At 41.1% G+C, this 16660-nt stretch overlaps 1 protein-coding gene across 3 annotated transcripts in view; it reads right to left on the bottom strand.

The window, feature by feature from the left end:
• The window catches only part of OLAH (oleoyl-ACP hydrolase), a 42405-nt gene that overhangs the window by 977 nt on the left and 24768 nt on the right, over positions 1-16660 (bottom strand). Inside the window, exons 1-6 of one of the 3 annotated variants that reach the window (XM_067562271.1) lie at positions 7065-7168; positions 6815-6945; positions 4957-5095; positions 1922-2021; positions 627-796; positions 166-248 (exon numbers count right to left, since the gene is read on the bottom strand). In XM_067562271.1, the coding sequence (XP_067418372.1) occupies positions 166-248; positions 627-796; positions 1922-2021; positions 4957-5095; positions 6815-6944 (622 nt within the window). In that variant the 5' untranslated portion in view covers position 6945; positions 7065-7168. Of the gene's footprint in view, positions 1-165; positions 249-626; positions 797-1921; positions 2022-4956; positions 5096-6814; positions 6946-7064; positions 7169-16660 lie in introns of those variants that run through there. The other 2 variants (XM_067562272.1, XM_067562273.1) reach the window with 2 other exon arrangements.

The raw sequence follows: 16660 nt of genomic DNA, 5'->3' as shown, positions 1-16660 counted from the left end.
GAATTTTTTCTAATTCCCGATGAACCGTTCTGGCTCATATACTGCAAGAGTCCTTCATAAATCCATGTCAGTTAAAATAAGATTGTGGACTAAGCTGCTCATTAACTGATCTGGTGCAACGGAAGTATAGCTAAATATTAGAGGTAAAGAACAGTAGTTAGTTACCTTCTAAATAATGTATAAAATCTTCAGACCCACCAAAGCATGTAAGGTCACAAGTGAGACCACCTCTTTTTGGTTCCTCACAGCTGTGAATATAAAGGAGAGCTTTGTAATATTTGAATCTTCCCCTTTCACACACAAAACATCTTTCTCTTCCCCTCTAAAAGATAATAAAATGCTTCGCCAATCTACTCTTTGATACAGAATGCAAGCTGCTATTTACTTACTATAAGTGGGATGGAGAAGAACTGAAGAAAGAGTTGTTCTACCCGTTAAGATTCTAGGCTGGATCTTTAAAATGCAATTGTTTTTATTACACAAATGCTTTTATCATGGAAACAAAGATTCAGGGACAAAAGGGGGAGATCCTTGTGTGATAGATCTCAGTACAGGTGAATGTTCTATTTTAGACGAAGAACGAATAGTTCTAGTCTCAGAATGTATGGTAAAACTGTACTACTTACAGAAAGGACTGAAGAATTTCAAGATCTGCTCTCACTGCAGGAAGGAATAGTTTCGTAATATTTTTTTTATGCAGACGCTCAAGCGGAGTACCTTCAAGAGAATGCAGCCATTTGAGAATTTCTTCTTCATCTTTGTCTTTTAACAGGTAGCCAGAAAAACAATATTTTGCCTGAAAGCATCATACAAAATGTATTAGGTATTTCATAAAATACACTGTAACAATTGTCCCTAAAAGATTTAACTCTTAGGAAAGAATCTTAGAAAACAGTTAACATGTAGCGTTTTCCCCTCCTCCGATAGCAGAATAATATAACGGCTGCATTATGACTTAGTGGTGGTTGGTTTCAAAAGTAATAATCTTTATAGAGGTGATAGACTTGGAGTAAAAAAAAGGTTGTCCTAAGACTTCTATAGAACACGCTGGACTGGTTATTCAATGGGTAATAACAAAAGGCACTGATAAAGCTTTGTGTCTGTCTCTTGCTGCTAGACTATAGTTTCTGAAAATGTAGCTTGTGAGGGAGGCAGAAGCACATTCAGGAGCTAGGCCTCTACAGAAATATGAAGGCCATTTAATTTTTGGTATGAATTTTTTATTCAGAATGCTGAAACCAAACTAGCAATATAATATCTTTATCAGAAAGTGAAGCATAACTGTGGACATAAATTCAGGTGCAGGTACTTGAGGGACCCAAGAGTGCAGAAATCTTGGAGGAAACATTGCTTCCATGGAGGGAGGAGATCGCATCCAAAAACACTGTTTCTAAATGGTCCTGAAGGAGAAGCAGTAGATGTTGCATGAGAAGCAGCAGCCTGGGGAAAATGGCCAAGTCTCTGCTGGTCTTCCGAGAAGAGTGGCAGAACCACCAGGAACTCAGGAGAGTTGAGGAAAGAGGCAAAGCCACCAAAGAACGGGGTTGGGAATTAAGGTACCACGGACTGAGCAGGAGTTCAGAAGAGGATGCTATGTGTTAGGATGGTCATTTTCGATGATGTACCATTTCTGGGAGGAAGGGTACTGTGGGTTTTGTCTGAATGCCTATATAAACAGTAAGCACATCACCATAATAGATCATGGGAGATGCTCTAACAAACTCAAATTAAGCTTCCCATAGATAATGGCATACATATGCATGAATCCTCATGTGCATTGGTTGTCTTTTCTCTATAGACTGTACTAAACTCTGCATACTAGTCCACTACACTTTAGAAGGCCAAAGCAACTACTTCATACATGATGCTTATACAGCTAAATACTATTTTATTTCACATTATCAAAGATAATACCACTTACATATGGGCCATCTGCAGCTGATATAAAAAGATGCACTGGTTTAAGTCCATATTTTTCTTTCAAGTGTACGGCAACGGCAAAACTAACATAAGATCCAAAACTGCATTGAAAAGAGAAACCAAGTTAATCTAACTAAAAGCATATCCTGCAGGACACATTTAAACACAGTTAGAATCCCTACTCAGTTACTATAGTAAACATTCCTTGAAACCTAAATGGTACATGGGTGTAGGGTATGTTATATTTCTGTAATTATTAGAAGTAAATAGTTTTTAAAACAACAATTTAAAAAGTTATGATGCTAGTCAATTCACATATAGAAATGAAATCAGATTGTAGATCAGACCTAATACAGCATTTTTGCTTCTTTCACTGTTCTACTTTGCTTACAGGATGAGTGACTATTCTGAGTATTCCTTGAAATCTAAGTAACCTTCAAAATCCATTTGCTCTTCCATTATTAGGGTAAGCAGCAATATTACTCTTAGGAGTAAACAATCATAATCTAAGTAATGATTACTACACAATACACTCATTTAGAAGGCATCTGTACCTAAAAGGTTCTGACCCTCACCAATATACATAAACAAGAAGAATTTAAAATTAAAATAAATAACAGAGAAAGGATGGTCCAGGGGTTAGGGCATTAGCTTAGGCTGAGTGCAACTCCCTGCTCTGCTATAGGCTTCTTTCGTGACCTTGACCAAGTCATTTAGTCTCTCTGTGCATTTATTCCAGCTCTATAAAATGGGAATAGTAGCACTTCGCTGACTCACAGGGGTGTTGTAAGGTTGAATACAGTAAAGATTATGAGGTGCTACAATGATGGGGGCCATATAAATACCAGAGATAGACCGATCATGGCCATAACCAAAGAGATCTCAGAACTGGCATAACTTGTCCCCCCACAGCAATGCCGCTGATGTACATGTAGCGTGGCAAGCATTCTAACGACAGGTTGTCGACTGAAAGTACTCTACTTCCATGGAACTGTGCCGATGGACACCAACAGAGGATCTGACCTTCCGGGCGAGACAGTGAGCAGTTCCAATTCTGCTAGTTTCAAATGTCACTCTTGGAGATAAGGCCATACACAGTGCAACACAGAATGCTCATTTATTAGTGAAGACTTTATGTTATACAGAGCTTATGCCTGTCAAAGCATGTAAACGGTCATGATGCCTTGCTGTATAGTAGCTGACAGTTGTCTTTCAAGGATATCCCAAAGCAGTGCTTTGCAGTAAAACACAGAGGTGTGGATTACTCTGGAGAGATTTCCATTCAGAACAGACATGAACTTCCAATATATTCCAAAGGAAACTGGAAAAAGTCACTTTTGACATCCACCACAATATGGGTCTCCATATTCCACTTACGGTCATAACTGACTGCCCAATCATGAATCAGTTCAGTAAATCCCAGTAAGAAAGAAGAGAGCTACCGAGAAATCAATATGCTCCAGAAGTTTTACACTTTCCAGAAGCAGGTCAGTGTTACCTGCACTAAGCCTCATCCACCTGTCCCACATCCATCCTTGCAAACTCAGCAAGGCAGGAAAGGAACTACTTTGTTGGGGGAAGACAGTAACGTAGATCTGGGCATACTGCAGATAGCTCAGGTTGGGTATCATATCAGTTCTCTGAGTGGCTCCACTTATACATTGAACAACAAAGATGACAAATGATCACCACCAGAATCCAAATAGGAGTGACTTCAGGGTAGGTACGTAATCACCCAAGCCCTCAACTGCAAGTAGATCTGCTCTGGAACAATCCTCCTCTTCTATTCCATGCAGTAGGATAAACAGCTCCCTGCGGTTGATGGATTCAGAAGTACGCAGTAGATTTTTCTGTTGGTAACATTAGACTGTCTCACAGAAAAGATAGACACCACATACTGCGTGGCTATCCCACAGTCCAAACTGGATTGGTATATATCAAATAGTCTCCTTCCTACTACTTCTGAAGAACACCTAGTTCAGCAACCCTTCCTTATCAAAAAAGGGAGCTCAGAGTCTAGGTAATAAGTAAGCAGGGTTCTTAGTCTCAACATCAGGATATTGAACAAATACATAATGGAGAATAATTGGCTAGATGGTAGTATTCCAAAGAAAGGTCTGGGGGTTATAGTGGATTACAAATTGAATATGAGCCAACAATGTGATGTAGTTGCAAAAAGGCTAATATCCTTCTGTAGTACATTAATAGGAATGTTATAACTACGACATGTCCCACTGTATTTATCACTGGTGGGGCCTCAGTTGGAGTATTGTGCCCAGTTCTCAGCATCATACTTTAAGAAAGATGTGGATAAATTGGACAGTTCAGAGGAAAGAAACAGAGGAAATAAAAGGTTTATAAAACCTGACCAGTGAGGAAAGATTAAAAAACCAGGGCATGTTTTGTCTTGAGAAAAGAAGACTGACGGGGGACCTGATAACAGTCTTCAAATATGTTAAGGGCTGTTATAATGACAGTGATCAATTGTTCTTTATGTCTACAGAAGGTACGACAAGAAGTAATTGACTTCATCTGCAGCAAGAGAGATTTAAGTTAGATTTTGGGAAAACTTTTAAACTATCAGGGTAGTTGAATAGGCTTCCAAGGGAGGTTGTGGAATCCATGTAATTGAAGGTTTTTAACAACAGTTAGACAAACACCTGTCAGGGATGGTCTAGTTACACTTGGTCTTGTCTCAGCACAGAGAGCTGGACTAGATGACCCCTCCTGATGTCCCTTTCAGCCCTACATTTCCATTATTCTATAGCCTGGTCTACACCCAAAACTTAGGTCAACCTAGCTACATCACTCACGAATGTGAAAAATTGGTGGATTTGCTACCACAGTGGAAAAACCCCTTTTGTAGCTTTAGTAAGTGTCTACAGCTGTGCCGGTGTAAAACTTGTAGTGCAGACTTATCCTATGATTCTGTTTAAGCCAGTCCAGCACTTGGTTGGGGAAAGGAACTAAGTAACTATCCAGCCATAGATTTTAGCCTCCTTTGCCAGATATTTTAAAATATTTTTTTTTTTTTACCTGTGACCAAAAAATGCAAAAGGTTTCTCTTGCAAGTCTTGAAGCAAAACTTGAGAAATTTCATTAGCAATAGTTTCCATGTCTTTTGCAAGAGGTTCATTAACACGAGATTCTCTTCCAGGAAGCGTTATAGAGTATACTAGAGGGGAAAATAAAATATAGTAATTTCAGGTCACTCTAAAATTCATCCTTTTAGATTAAACAGAAATTAATCACATTCTTTATTTATTCCGCAGAAAGCAAATGTTAACAACTAGTTACATAAAGAAAAGTTTTTATTTAACTTTTTACATTAGTGGTCATAACGATTAAGTGAAATTTTAACCCCATCGTTGAAAAGTAAAGGACAGCAGGGGCTTCACTCAAGAGCTTGGTATTATTATTTTTTTATTCCCAACTTTTTACTGTCCAGTCTATTTAAATTGCAATATCTTTGGGGCAGGGACTGTCTCTTACTAGGGTTCTTGACAGCACATGGGCACATGGGCACCTGATCTTAGTTGGGGCTTCTAGCTATTATTGTAATAGAAATAATAATCAACATTTTAGTTGATGAATGACTAGTATGAATGTTGTTTATAAAATACCTTCTCGCTAGAATCCTAAGCTCTATTGGGAACTTTTCCCCACACACTTTATTGCAATCTTTTCTCTTTGCAGGCTTTTCGCTTATTACCCAGAGTAGAACTTGGAATCATGGTATTTACTGACATGATTGTACGCCCCTTTCAGAAACATGGTCTTCAAAACATTGGCCCTGGATTTTTACCTCACTGTTGTTTAGGGCAACTGAACAATGGGATAGTTTGTAAAAATGTTACTGTTTTTTCATTCTTTTTCAAAGAATGTGACCTTCAAAATTCTCACACACCCAGAAGAAAAAAGTACTGTATTTAAAACAAGCCAACACATAATACAATAGGTAGCAGGGCAAAAATATAGAGTCAGACCTGTTATAATTTTTTGAGCAAATTAAGACAGTTCTGAAAGTGCACAGTGCTCTCTGAATTTTACTTAACAGTAGCCGCAATTGTTCCGAGGTCCCCTCTCCCAGTAGCTTTTCTGGAAGTATTTCCGTCTGAACAGAAGACTTTTTTTTACTTCAAGAAAAATGGGATGTGACTTGCACAGCAATTCAGTGGAGGTATTCAGAGTTTAGAGGACTGGTTTTATTTCAATGCTAATGCTCTCGTTTAATGCCAGATTATTCTCTTTTCTTTGTGAAAGGTCTAGAATATAGCCATGGCTTCTCCCCTTCAAACAGTGCAAGTATGAACCTTTTCCAGTGCTGATACAACGTGATAGCCATGGGAATTACTTCACTCTGTAACTAAATGCCATTTTATTGTTAAAAAGCCATTGTGTGACTTTGGTAGAATCATGCACAGAAATGTAACAAACTGCAATTCATTCTGCGCAAGAAAAGGGTTTTGCCAGCATACTGAAATGTATTCTTAAATGTTCCTTTTTGAGCCTTTTGCTGCATGTACATTTTTAAAAAATATAACAAAACATGTTACTGTATTGCTGACCCATTTAACCGATCTGTTTCTGAAAGAGTCAAGTCTGCTTTAGCATTGAGAAAGAAATTTAATTGAAGTTGGATATATTCGTGTATTTTATCCAGGCACCTGACACCTGATTCGGGGTGGCATGGGAGTTGAGGGAACTCATCAATGGAGGTATTAAGCATCTTGCAGCGGGGAGCCATGGTCAGAACATTATTAGCAAGATAACTCAGCTCTCTTTAAAAGTGCTGAGTATATTCTGTTTAGATCTGACTACTTTGCATGTTAGTATCCTGTCTCGATGGCCCATCTTTATTAAATTCTACTTGTCATACACGAAAATTACTGACCTTCTATTGAGCTGTCAAAGTGTTTGCCCCATCGTGCAAAATAGGAAGCTCCACTTCCAGTCCAGGGAAAGCAAATCAGCCTACAAAGCGCAGCAGGCCTTCTGTATAGACAAGCAATAACCTTCTCCATTCTTGAGGAAAACAAAAAGAAATTGCATTAATTTGTTCTATTTTTTTTAATTGAAGAGTGTGGTTTTAGATTTCATTTACTTCAAAACAGGCCTATACTTTTTATTGTCAAAACTGTTACCTGTTATGTCATATCATCTGCCCGTTAAAAAAAAAAAAAGAGTCCTTTTATTTTTTGAAAAAAATCCCAGCAGACTGGTCCTAAAGCATCAACTTGTGTTGTTCCTCTCCCTTTGAAAGTAATGGCATTTGGCAAGGGAATTACAGAAAGGATGTAGAGAGACTGGAAAAGATCCAGAGACGAGGAACAAAGATGATGAAAGGAAAGGATGATGAAAGATGATGAAAGCCGATTGAGCAAAGGCTGAAGGAACTGGGTATGTTTAGTTCGGAAAAAAGAAAATTAAAGGGGGATATGATAACAGTCATCAAATACTTGAAAAGCTGCCATAAAAAAGATAGAGAAAAGTTGTTCTCTTTTGCCACAGAGAGCAGGACAAGAGGCAATAGTTTCAAACTACAGCATAACAGATTAGGATTAAATCTCAGGAGAAATTTACTAACTGTAAGAACAGTAGGAGAATGGAACAGACTGCCTAGAGAGGTTATGAAAGCTTCTTCACTGGAGGTTTTCAAAAGGAGGCTAGTTAGCCATCTCTCATTTAATAACTATAGTAAGTGACAACAATTGTTTGTTTATTTCCCTACCTTATGGAAAGGGAAAGCAAGCACATTCATCTCCTCCTCCATGCACACCTGGACACCTCACTTTCATCCTCCAATCCCCGCTTCAAAATTCACTTCTTTGCCCTGTAATTCTACCATTAATCTCTGTTTGGGTGGCCTCTGTTGTCACTCCTACACTTTTTTAACTTTTATATTGCAGTAGCTCCTAAAACATTCAACCAGATAAAGTCCCATTGTGCTGGCCATTGCACACACACATAATAAATGACAATCCGTGCCCCAAAGACCTTACATCTGATTGTTACAAATATGTAATAAATAAGCACAAAAATCAATCTAAACACTTTTCCCCGTCTTCTGGTTTTCTCACCTCACTGCCAACATAGTGATTTATAAGGACTTTACTTCTCTGTTGTTCTAGACTTCTGCCATCTTTTAAACCAAACTGTTATACATAGCATTCCCTATTCCAGCATAAATGTTTCATTGATTCAGACACTTCCAGTGATTAAAGGCTTAGTATTTCACAAGAGCACAGGAATTCCTGAGTTCCCACTTCAGCTATGCCACTGACTTGCTGTGTGGTTTTTGGACAAGTCACTTGTCCTATCTGTGCCTATTCCTCCATCTGTGAAATAGAGCTATTATTACTACCTCACAATAGGTTTCTGAGGTTTAAATAATGATTTGCTCCTTTCATCTAAAGATCTGTAAATTCTTTACAAAGGTGGATACACAAGTCAGTGGCAGTGTGATGAGTAAGACCAAAGCCTCCTGGTCATCTACCTCTTTATTGCTATTATTCTAAGCTATGGAAGCTATTGTATTAAATAATAACAGTGCTTTCTCACTATTTTTTTAAGCTCTCAGTATTTTGCATTGAGCCACTCTGCTATGCAGTAAATCCACATCAGCATGATTTACTTCCATCCTGTCTGGGGTGTCAACCAGACAGCACAATTTGAAATACAGATTTATCAAACATATCCATTTATGAACTAATGATCAGTCTCAGTTAAGTAAAGAAAGGCGTTCCTAGTTCCTCCTATCCTTCTCCCAACAAGCAGTAGGATCACACTTTGAGATCTGCAATTTGGGAGGTCATTAGTGTAATCTGACTCCGGAATGACTGGCAGCATACTGTGATAGAATCCTAGTTAGCTGATATGTGCTGCACTGGTGCTAGTTCTACTGAAGTACATAAGGCTTCAGTTAAAGTAACCAGAGACATAGGCCTCTAGAGAAATCCAAGGATAGTAGATTGTCTATCAAAACCATTTCCATACACATCATGCTTGGGTTTTACTAACTGTAATGTTCGTGGGGGGTTTTTTAAACCCCTTTTTAATTTGCTGTAGTAAACCTAATATGTTAACTCTGTATGTCTGAATGAGTGAGATTGAGAGAGAGAGTGTGCACGTCTGTCTTTTTTTCAAAGGAATATAAAAGAAATGCACCTTATTTATGTACACACTTCCGCCATCAGATCGATCTATCTTGATCGATTGAGCGGAAGTGAAGACCCGCTCAATTGATCTGGAAAGTCGATCTATTAAAACCACCTCCGGAAAAAGTATAGCGCTGCGTTGACAGGAACATATCGGTGCAGAGTAGTGAGGACGGTGCGCAAAATGGAAGTTACGAAGTTGACGGGAGTTACGCATGCTACTCTATGTAGCTTGCATATCTCCTGTTGACTGCCGCCAAATTCTCAGGTAAGTGTAGACCAGGCCTTACAGAATACACCCAACAAGTGGTTGCTACTGAGCACACAGGGAATGCAGTGCACAACTGTCACGCTGGCTGGATTGGGGGGGGGACAGGGGAATCATTTATTGTGTTGTTTAACATCAATATGTCAAAATCATAGTAATTCATGTGAGATATGCTGTGTCAGGTACTGTTAGAAATAATGTGCCAAGTAAGATGATGATGTTTATGTTCATGTGTTATATGTGTAATGGAAGTTATGGATATGTTTGATATATCTGTATTTCAAATTGTGCTGTGTCTGGGTGACACCCCAGACAGGATGGCTGCAGCACTAGCCTGTTTAATGGCCCATTAAGGAAATTGACAGGTACAATGGGCCCAGGGAGATAAGCCAGGGATATACCTGATGAGTCACCAGGACTTACTCATGTGACTCTGGATTCCATTTTGTTCCTGTAAAATTCCACAAGCAGCATGGCAAAGACCAAAGAACATAAAAGGCAGTTGCCCGAGATCCATTTTGTCTTTCAGTCTTCACCTACCTCTGGATCAACTTATTTACAACTGAACTGAACTGAACTGAAGCTATGAAACAAAGGACTGAGACCCATCCAGGTACTGGATTATACAAGCCTGCAAGATTATAAACCTACAAGAGGGATTATACAAGCCTGCAAACTCCACAATTCTACTAGAAACCTGATATATATGGACTTTCAAACCAATTGTATGTGTTTGATTGCTTTAATCCTTAAACATTTCTCTTATAGTTTGTTTCTTTCTTTTTATAATAAACCTTTAGTTTTATTTACTGGAGGAGAGGGCTCATCAAAGACAGATAGAGATGAAGGCTGCTGAGGAAAGGGTTCATTAAAGACAGATGGAAGCGGCCAGAATCCAGCTCCAGATCCAGGAAGGGAAAAAGGGTCTGCCGCCGCCATCTGAGAATTCCTCACTTCTCACCATCAAAGATCTGGAAAGGATCTGTCCCATTTACAGAGATAATGAGGATATTGAGGAGTTTTTGTCTACTTTTGAAAGACTCTCTGATATTCATCAGGTGCCTGATGAGAGAAGAATGCCTGTTCTCCTCACCAAATTGACTGGAAGAGTCAGGAAGGTATTTAATGAAATGGAGTTAGAGGATGCATTTGATTATGTAAAGTTTAAAGAAGTTGTATTGCAAATGTTTAAAATTACTCCCGCGTCTTATAGGCTGAAATTTAGAAATATTACGCTGTCTGATAATGTTACCTATGTTGAAATTGATCATAAACTGCTTGGATATATGAAAAAGTGGATTGAGGGGGCAAAGGTTTGTAATAATTATAGCAGAGCTATTGATTTATTTGCTAAAGAACAGCTCCTGGAAATAGCACCCCACCATAGCAGGGCAGCTGTGCTTGATAAAAACCCTGATACCATTTTGGAAGCTGCACGAATTGCTGATGCTTTCATGGACTCTAGAACCATGAGAGGCATAAGCCTCAAGGGAAAAGCAACCTCTATTCATCACAGGCTAAAAGGGAGGATGGTTTCAGGAATAAGACTAGCCCCAACTTGGCAAGGAAGTCACTCACCAGTGCTGGGAGAATCTGCTCTCCTTTTACAGCCTGCCCTGACCTTGGCATTTTCAGGTGGCTACCCTAGTCTTGAAGATTTAAATAGGTCTGCCTCTCTGCTGTGCTGATTAGATGTCATTCTGTGTGTAACTATCACTACTGAAGATCAGTTCACATAGGGTGAAAAATTAGCCCCTACACAATAGGACTTGCACAACTCTTAAATCCCATTTAAACTGTAAAATGAGAGTTTGAATGGGACTTAAATGTTTCATAGACCTTGTTCTGCCCCCCCTGAAATTCACCCACAAGAGATCGCAGGTTGCTGTGGATGGAGAAGAGGATCCTCCTAAAAAGACATGCTTTTACACTCTATACAGATGCCAGGGGAAAGCAGTTCTTGTGAGGTCACAAGCATCAGAGCTTCATTTTCACAACCTGGCATGCATGTCACAGCTGGCTGCTCTAAAGAAATGCCAGTTGATTTTGCACTAGTGCCTAGGAAAAAGCAAGCAGTCAAGACCCTTTGTCTTTTAAAATAAACACATGGGAAGAGACAAATCTTTGTCTATATAACAATATTGTTCTTCAGCACCCACACGGAGTTTGAGTAATGCTGGTCACCTGACACACCTCCTGTATGTAGGATGAGGATGTAGGATGAGGCAGCCGCTTGTGTTTGTTTGTAAAGATTTGATTGTCATACTATGTAATTCTGTCACTGCCTTTTATGCAGAGAACCCAGCTATCAACTATGTTTCTACAACACACATTGTAGAAACACACACACTGGTAGTGAGGAAAAATCTTGGTGATGGCACCAGGCCACACCCCCTTAACGAGGAAAATACAAGAAGACATTTTGAGGGGTGGAATATTCTCACTCATCTCTTTGGAAGTTCCACTCTATAGGAGTTTGAAAGGAAGTTTAGATGTTGTAAATTATTTATAGAAGAGCAACCTAACAAAACCACAGTGCACTTCCTGCACACTTGGCTAGCATGCTCCAACTCCAAGGAGGAAGAGTCAGGAGGATTGTGACCTGGATCACCCCAGGAAAACGAGGCTTCCAGGTGTGAGGCAACAGCATCCCCCACGAGGCAGGAAGGGGTGTTGATGGAGGAGAATGAGGAGGACTGTCTTCACTTTTGATGACTGTCTCATCAAAGTAAAAAGGCTGTCTCCCACCCAAGGAGTTTCTGCATCGAAGGTCCTCTCCTCCTTAGTAGCCCCAAAGGAACTCAGAAAGAACAGCAGCCAGATTCCCTCTGAAGACACAGAATGCTGCAGGTGGGGTCCTGCTTTATGTTCTCTCTCTTCAGGAGGTCTACACTGCTTCCCATGGTGCCATGCCTGCTGTTGCTGCTGAGGGGCAGTTTCCTTCAGCAGGGCCTGGAGCTAGATAAGTGCAAGGGAGCGCACAGGACAAAGGTACCCTTTTTCCAGAGGATCTCATCTCAGTTGCCTCTCATAGAAGTGGTGACAGGAGAGGTCTTTTCCGTGGAGACACCATTGTGGAGAGTGGGTCTTTCCACCCCTTTTCATCCTTTTCCTTCTTTATCTTTCCTTCAACTCTTTCTTGTTTCCTCCAGTTCCCACATTCCCCTTTCTCCATCTCTCCATGTCAGTCTTTCTTCTTTTATTTTCTCCTCAGCTCTGTCCCTCTCTCTTACCATATTTCCTCTTCCACTCACAAACCACTCAAACAAAACTGTAAGATGGCTGCTACCTTCTTCCTCTTTGCCAGAGACAGCATTTGTATGGTCACTAAAGAAATGTCCACTCCAGGCCCAAAATTATTTCTCACAAACATTTGGATTTAAGCTTTGTTCCTATTAATGTTTATCAACAGTGAATAATAAAGAGGTTATAACATCGCAGACTAAAATTCAATTTCTAATCTGTTGAAATCTTCCTGGCTAATGCTTTTCACTATCAATACAATTCAATATAGATAGGGCCAGATTCTCCATGGTGTTGCACCATGTGCACCTTATACAGATATTTATATTTGCATCGAGTGCACCCAAATCAGCATGGTGGCATTTTATATCCACTTCCAACAGATGTGAATGACTACACAAGATACAAGATAGTGGAAAATCTGCCCAGAGTGTGACAGAAGGCCGCAGTTATCTTGACTTTCACGTATGTTTAAACCGACAAGATTATTAATTCTTTCCCATTAACATTTATGAGGATGGGCCACCTCAACAGGAACCAGAAAAAGGCAAAGCCAAGAGAATGTATAACAAATAAAATATTAACTGGGAGGCAGGAAGGTGCACACTGCTGCAGTAGACTGCAGGATAGCTACTGTAGAGCTAACTACTGAAAGAGAGCATGCTGGGAAAGTCCCCTGTGATCTTACTGCATTAACTGTACATACCTGCACATTTGGTATTGTTTATTCTATTTTCATATACAGAAATCAGAGTATTTGCTGCCTCCTTCAGCCCCTCAACTGATTGCCCCTCTCAATCATCACCTTCTGAAAGAGACACTATTTCAACCTCCCCCCTCCCCCCCCAACTGATCACATACCCCCACAACTGTGCCTGCTCCCTGAGGGAAACTCCTCATTTCACCCCTAATGATCAGTCAGGCCCCTCTCCTCTACACAAAATGAAACATACCTCTTCTTCCAAGTGACTGAAGTTGTGCCATCCCTTGCACAAAGTTTAAACATGATTAAGACACCATGTTAGTCAGAGTCCTTCAGCTATCTTACCATTGCAATACTAGCAACTTCAGCTAAATCTTCCAGTCCTGAGCTTTCATCCTGCTCTCTGCCCAATCAATTCACAGATTTGCCAACCCTCCACTTTCCCCTTAACCCAATAATAAATACCTTAATGAGCAAGATGACTTAAAGTGCCTGTACACAGCAGCCTAAGAGTTTCCTTTATTTTTCGTGTGGTGTAGCACGAAACAGCAACAAGGCCAGAGGTGTGCTGACAAGCAGTTAGAGCAAGATCAGCCTATCCAGAAAGAGATAGAGATGGTGCTCAGGTGGCACAGCACCTGGCTTTAAGTCCTCTCTAGGTATAGGGGAGGAGCCAGAATGCTCACAAATGGCACTGCAAATGAAAATGGAACAAGGGGTGGAAATGCAGAGCATCCTCAAATAGCAAACAAATGGGAGTACCCCACATAACATGAAGCATGTGACAGGGATATGCAGGGACCTGAATCATGCTCAGTCTCAATCCAAGCCATTTTAAAAGTGCACACGACACACACAAAGCTAATAATATAGAAGAACGTCACATGATTTAACTAAAATAATATCTTTACTTAACAGATCGGTTACAAATATATAACCTAGATGCTGACAGAGTGCAATAAAGAAAACTAGCAGTAACGACCTAAGTTTATATGTAATAATTTCATATTCTTCAGTATGGGATGTGGCTAGTGGCAGTAGTACAAGGGGCCTACCATCAATCAAACGTATATCCTGACCTCCTGTTACCAGAAGTCCTGCCTCATCCGCCTCTGTCACCGAAAGTCCCACACCATCTGGTCACATGACTTCCGGCCCCGCCCCAGGAGGCCCTGCCCCCTTGACCCTTAAACCCCACCCTTCACCAGAAGTCCCCGCCCAGCCGGTCACCTGACATCCGGCGTCTTTACTGCGAGTCAATTTAATTTTCATGTCCACGCCGTTCAACAAATGTTTTACTTGAAAAAACAGGTCTCTGTGCAGATGGCCCAGCAGCTCTATCGTCCTGCTCTGGGCCGTCAGATTTGCCCTCCTGATAAACCCTAGATTCTTGCCATCCAGCACCGTTTCTTCATGTTGTCCGGGGGTGTCTTTGAAAGACAGGCCAGCAGAAAATTGCGTGGCGAGGGTGTCGTCGCTGTAATTGAGCACTGCTTCTATAAAGGCCCTGTAAGGGTAACTGTTGTTGCTTTGACTTATGAGGCGGTCTCCCAGCGTGACATCTATCTGGCTGAAAATAGACCCCATGGGGTAATTCACCAGGCCCACTGTCGCATCCCGGGCGAGGGCGGTTCCATCTCCGTTTACGATCTTGCAACAGAGGTACAGAAGTGTGTTGTTTAAATCTATATAATTGATGCCGTTCCTGGCTGTAAAGAAGTCGAGGGGGGACGCCTCTGTAATGGCCGATAGCGGTGGCACCTTGATGTAGATGCTTTTCTCGATGCTGGTCTGGGTGGGGGCTATTTGGAACAAGTCTAGTTTGGAGTTGGCGCACTCTTCAGACCCGCAGTAAACGAAAGCCATGTTGATTAAAATATGTCTTTTTTACCAGGTGTCGTGTGTTTCCTACGCTTTCCCTTGGTCTTTGGCTTATGGCCTGTGCCACGCGCCACAGCCTCTCTTTTAAAGGGCTTTGGTGGACCCATGCATCGCGGGTATGACACGTTCCTCTTTCTCTTTCTCCTTTTAATGTACATCAGTCCCGACCCCTCCTGCGCAGGCAGTTTCCCAACCTTCTCCAGAACAGCCCAGGAGACGTTGCCTACCACGTCTCTAGCTATGTTTTGAGTGGTGTTTTTGACGTGGGGTTTAATAATCTCTAGCCCCCTCCTCAAAAGCGGTACGGCTTTTCTGAAGAGGCTACGGAATATTCCGCCCACTCCAGCACCGTACATCACAGGGGGCCCCGTGGTAAACAGGAAGGGCATATCCAACCTGGGCTCTGTAATAGTTGCTGTAGACGGTGGGGTCGCCGTAACTTTTTAGGATCACCATAATGTTTTTTAGAAGCCTCGCTCTCTCCGGGGACGCAGGTGTAGTTTGACAATCACCTTGCTGGAGCGAAATAAGATGTGTCTGTTCTGGTCTGTCTTTATTTCAATGGTGATGGTGTCGATGTGGTGTTTATTGACAGGGACGTAATGCGGTTTATCGTAGGTGATGGTGACAAACTCATTGTTTGTTCCTCATATGGGAACGCAGCGTAACAGTGGAACGGAAAAGTCCCCCACAAATTGGTGTTCCACGATGTCCGTGTACAAATACAAAGGGTTGAAACCCCCTGAGATGTCTGCCGAGAAGGGAATTTTATGAACACGGCTCTTGGAGTACAAACCCAGAATATTAGCTAACTCTCCGACCATGGAAAACGTATAAGCAGCATCAGCGGTCTTAAGTGTAATTTTTCTATGCACAAGATTATAGTTCATGACCACCTCAGGTTCCCTGGGTTGATGAGCCACAGTGCTGTTCATATGGTCCATTAATTCGGGCATAGACGAGTAATAACTTCGTCGCAGGACGAAATTCCATTTCTTATCTCCAAAGGTGATTTAAAAAGGTGTGTCTTCGTTGATGTTGTTCCAGCTGTGCGGGTACTGTATTTCCACTAACCCGACCTCCCAGGCACCCAGAAGATCAAAGGGTTTAATTAGCTGTACGGTAAAATTCGAGTTGGTGTTTTGGGGAAAAACCCCAAAGCTGGCATTGCTGGGCAAAGTGACGTAAAAACCCCCATCGCTCATTTTCTTCCTCCTCTCTTTACAGGCGTAATCATTTTCTTCTGCATCTAAACGTCACAGAGTTGAGAAGATTCCACCCAGCTGTTAAACTGCGCGGGCCACCCCCACCATTTCACCAACAGCTGCTTTTTTTCCCCCTTTTCTTTTCTCTGCTAGAACTTTTTCAATCCCGTAAACCTTGTCCCATTTGGGGTTCACTTTTGTAATTCTTTGGGGTAAAAAGATCCAGCAACTGTCTCCCCTGCGTAATCTTTTAATCGGTATACAGGTCTCTGTCCCCTCGTTA

The sequence above is a fragment of the Emydura macquarii genome, unplaced genomic scaffold (assembly GCF_026122565.2).
Source record: "Emydura macquarii macquarii isolate MOO-44397 ecotype Brisbane River unplaced genomic scaffold, CSIRO-AGI_Emac_v2 contig_2422, whole genome shotgun sequence".
NCBI classification, from domain to species: domain Eukaryota; kingdom Metazoa; phylum Chordata; order Testudines; family Chelidae; genus Emydura; species Emydura macquarii.
This window is presented reverse-complemented; position numbering and strand designations above follow the sequence as displayed.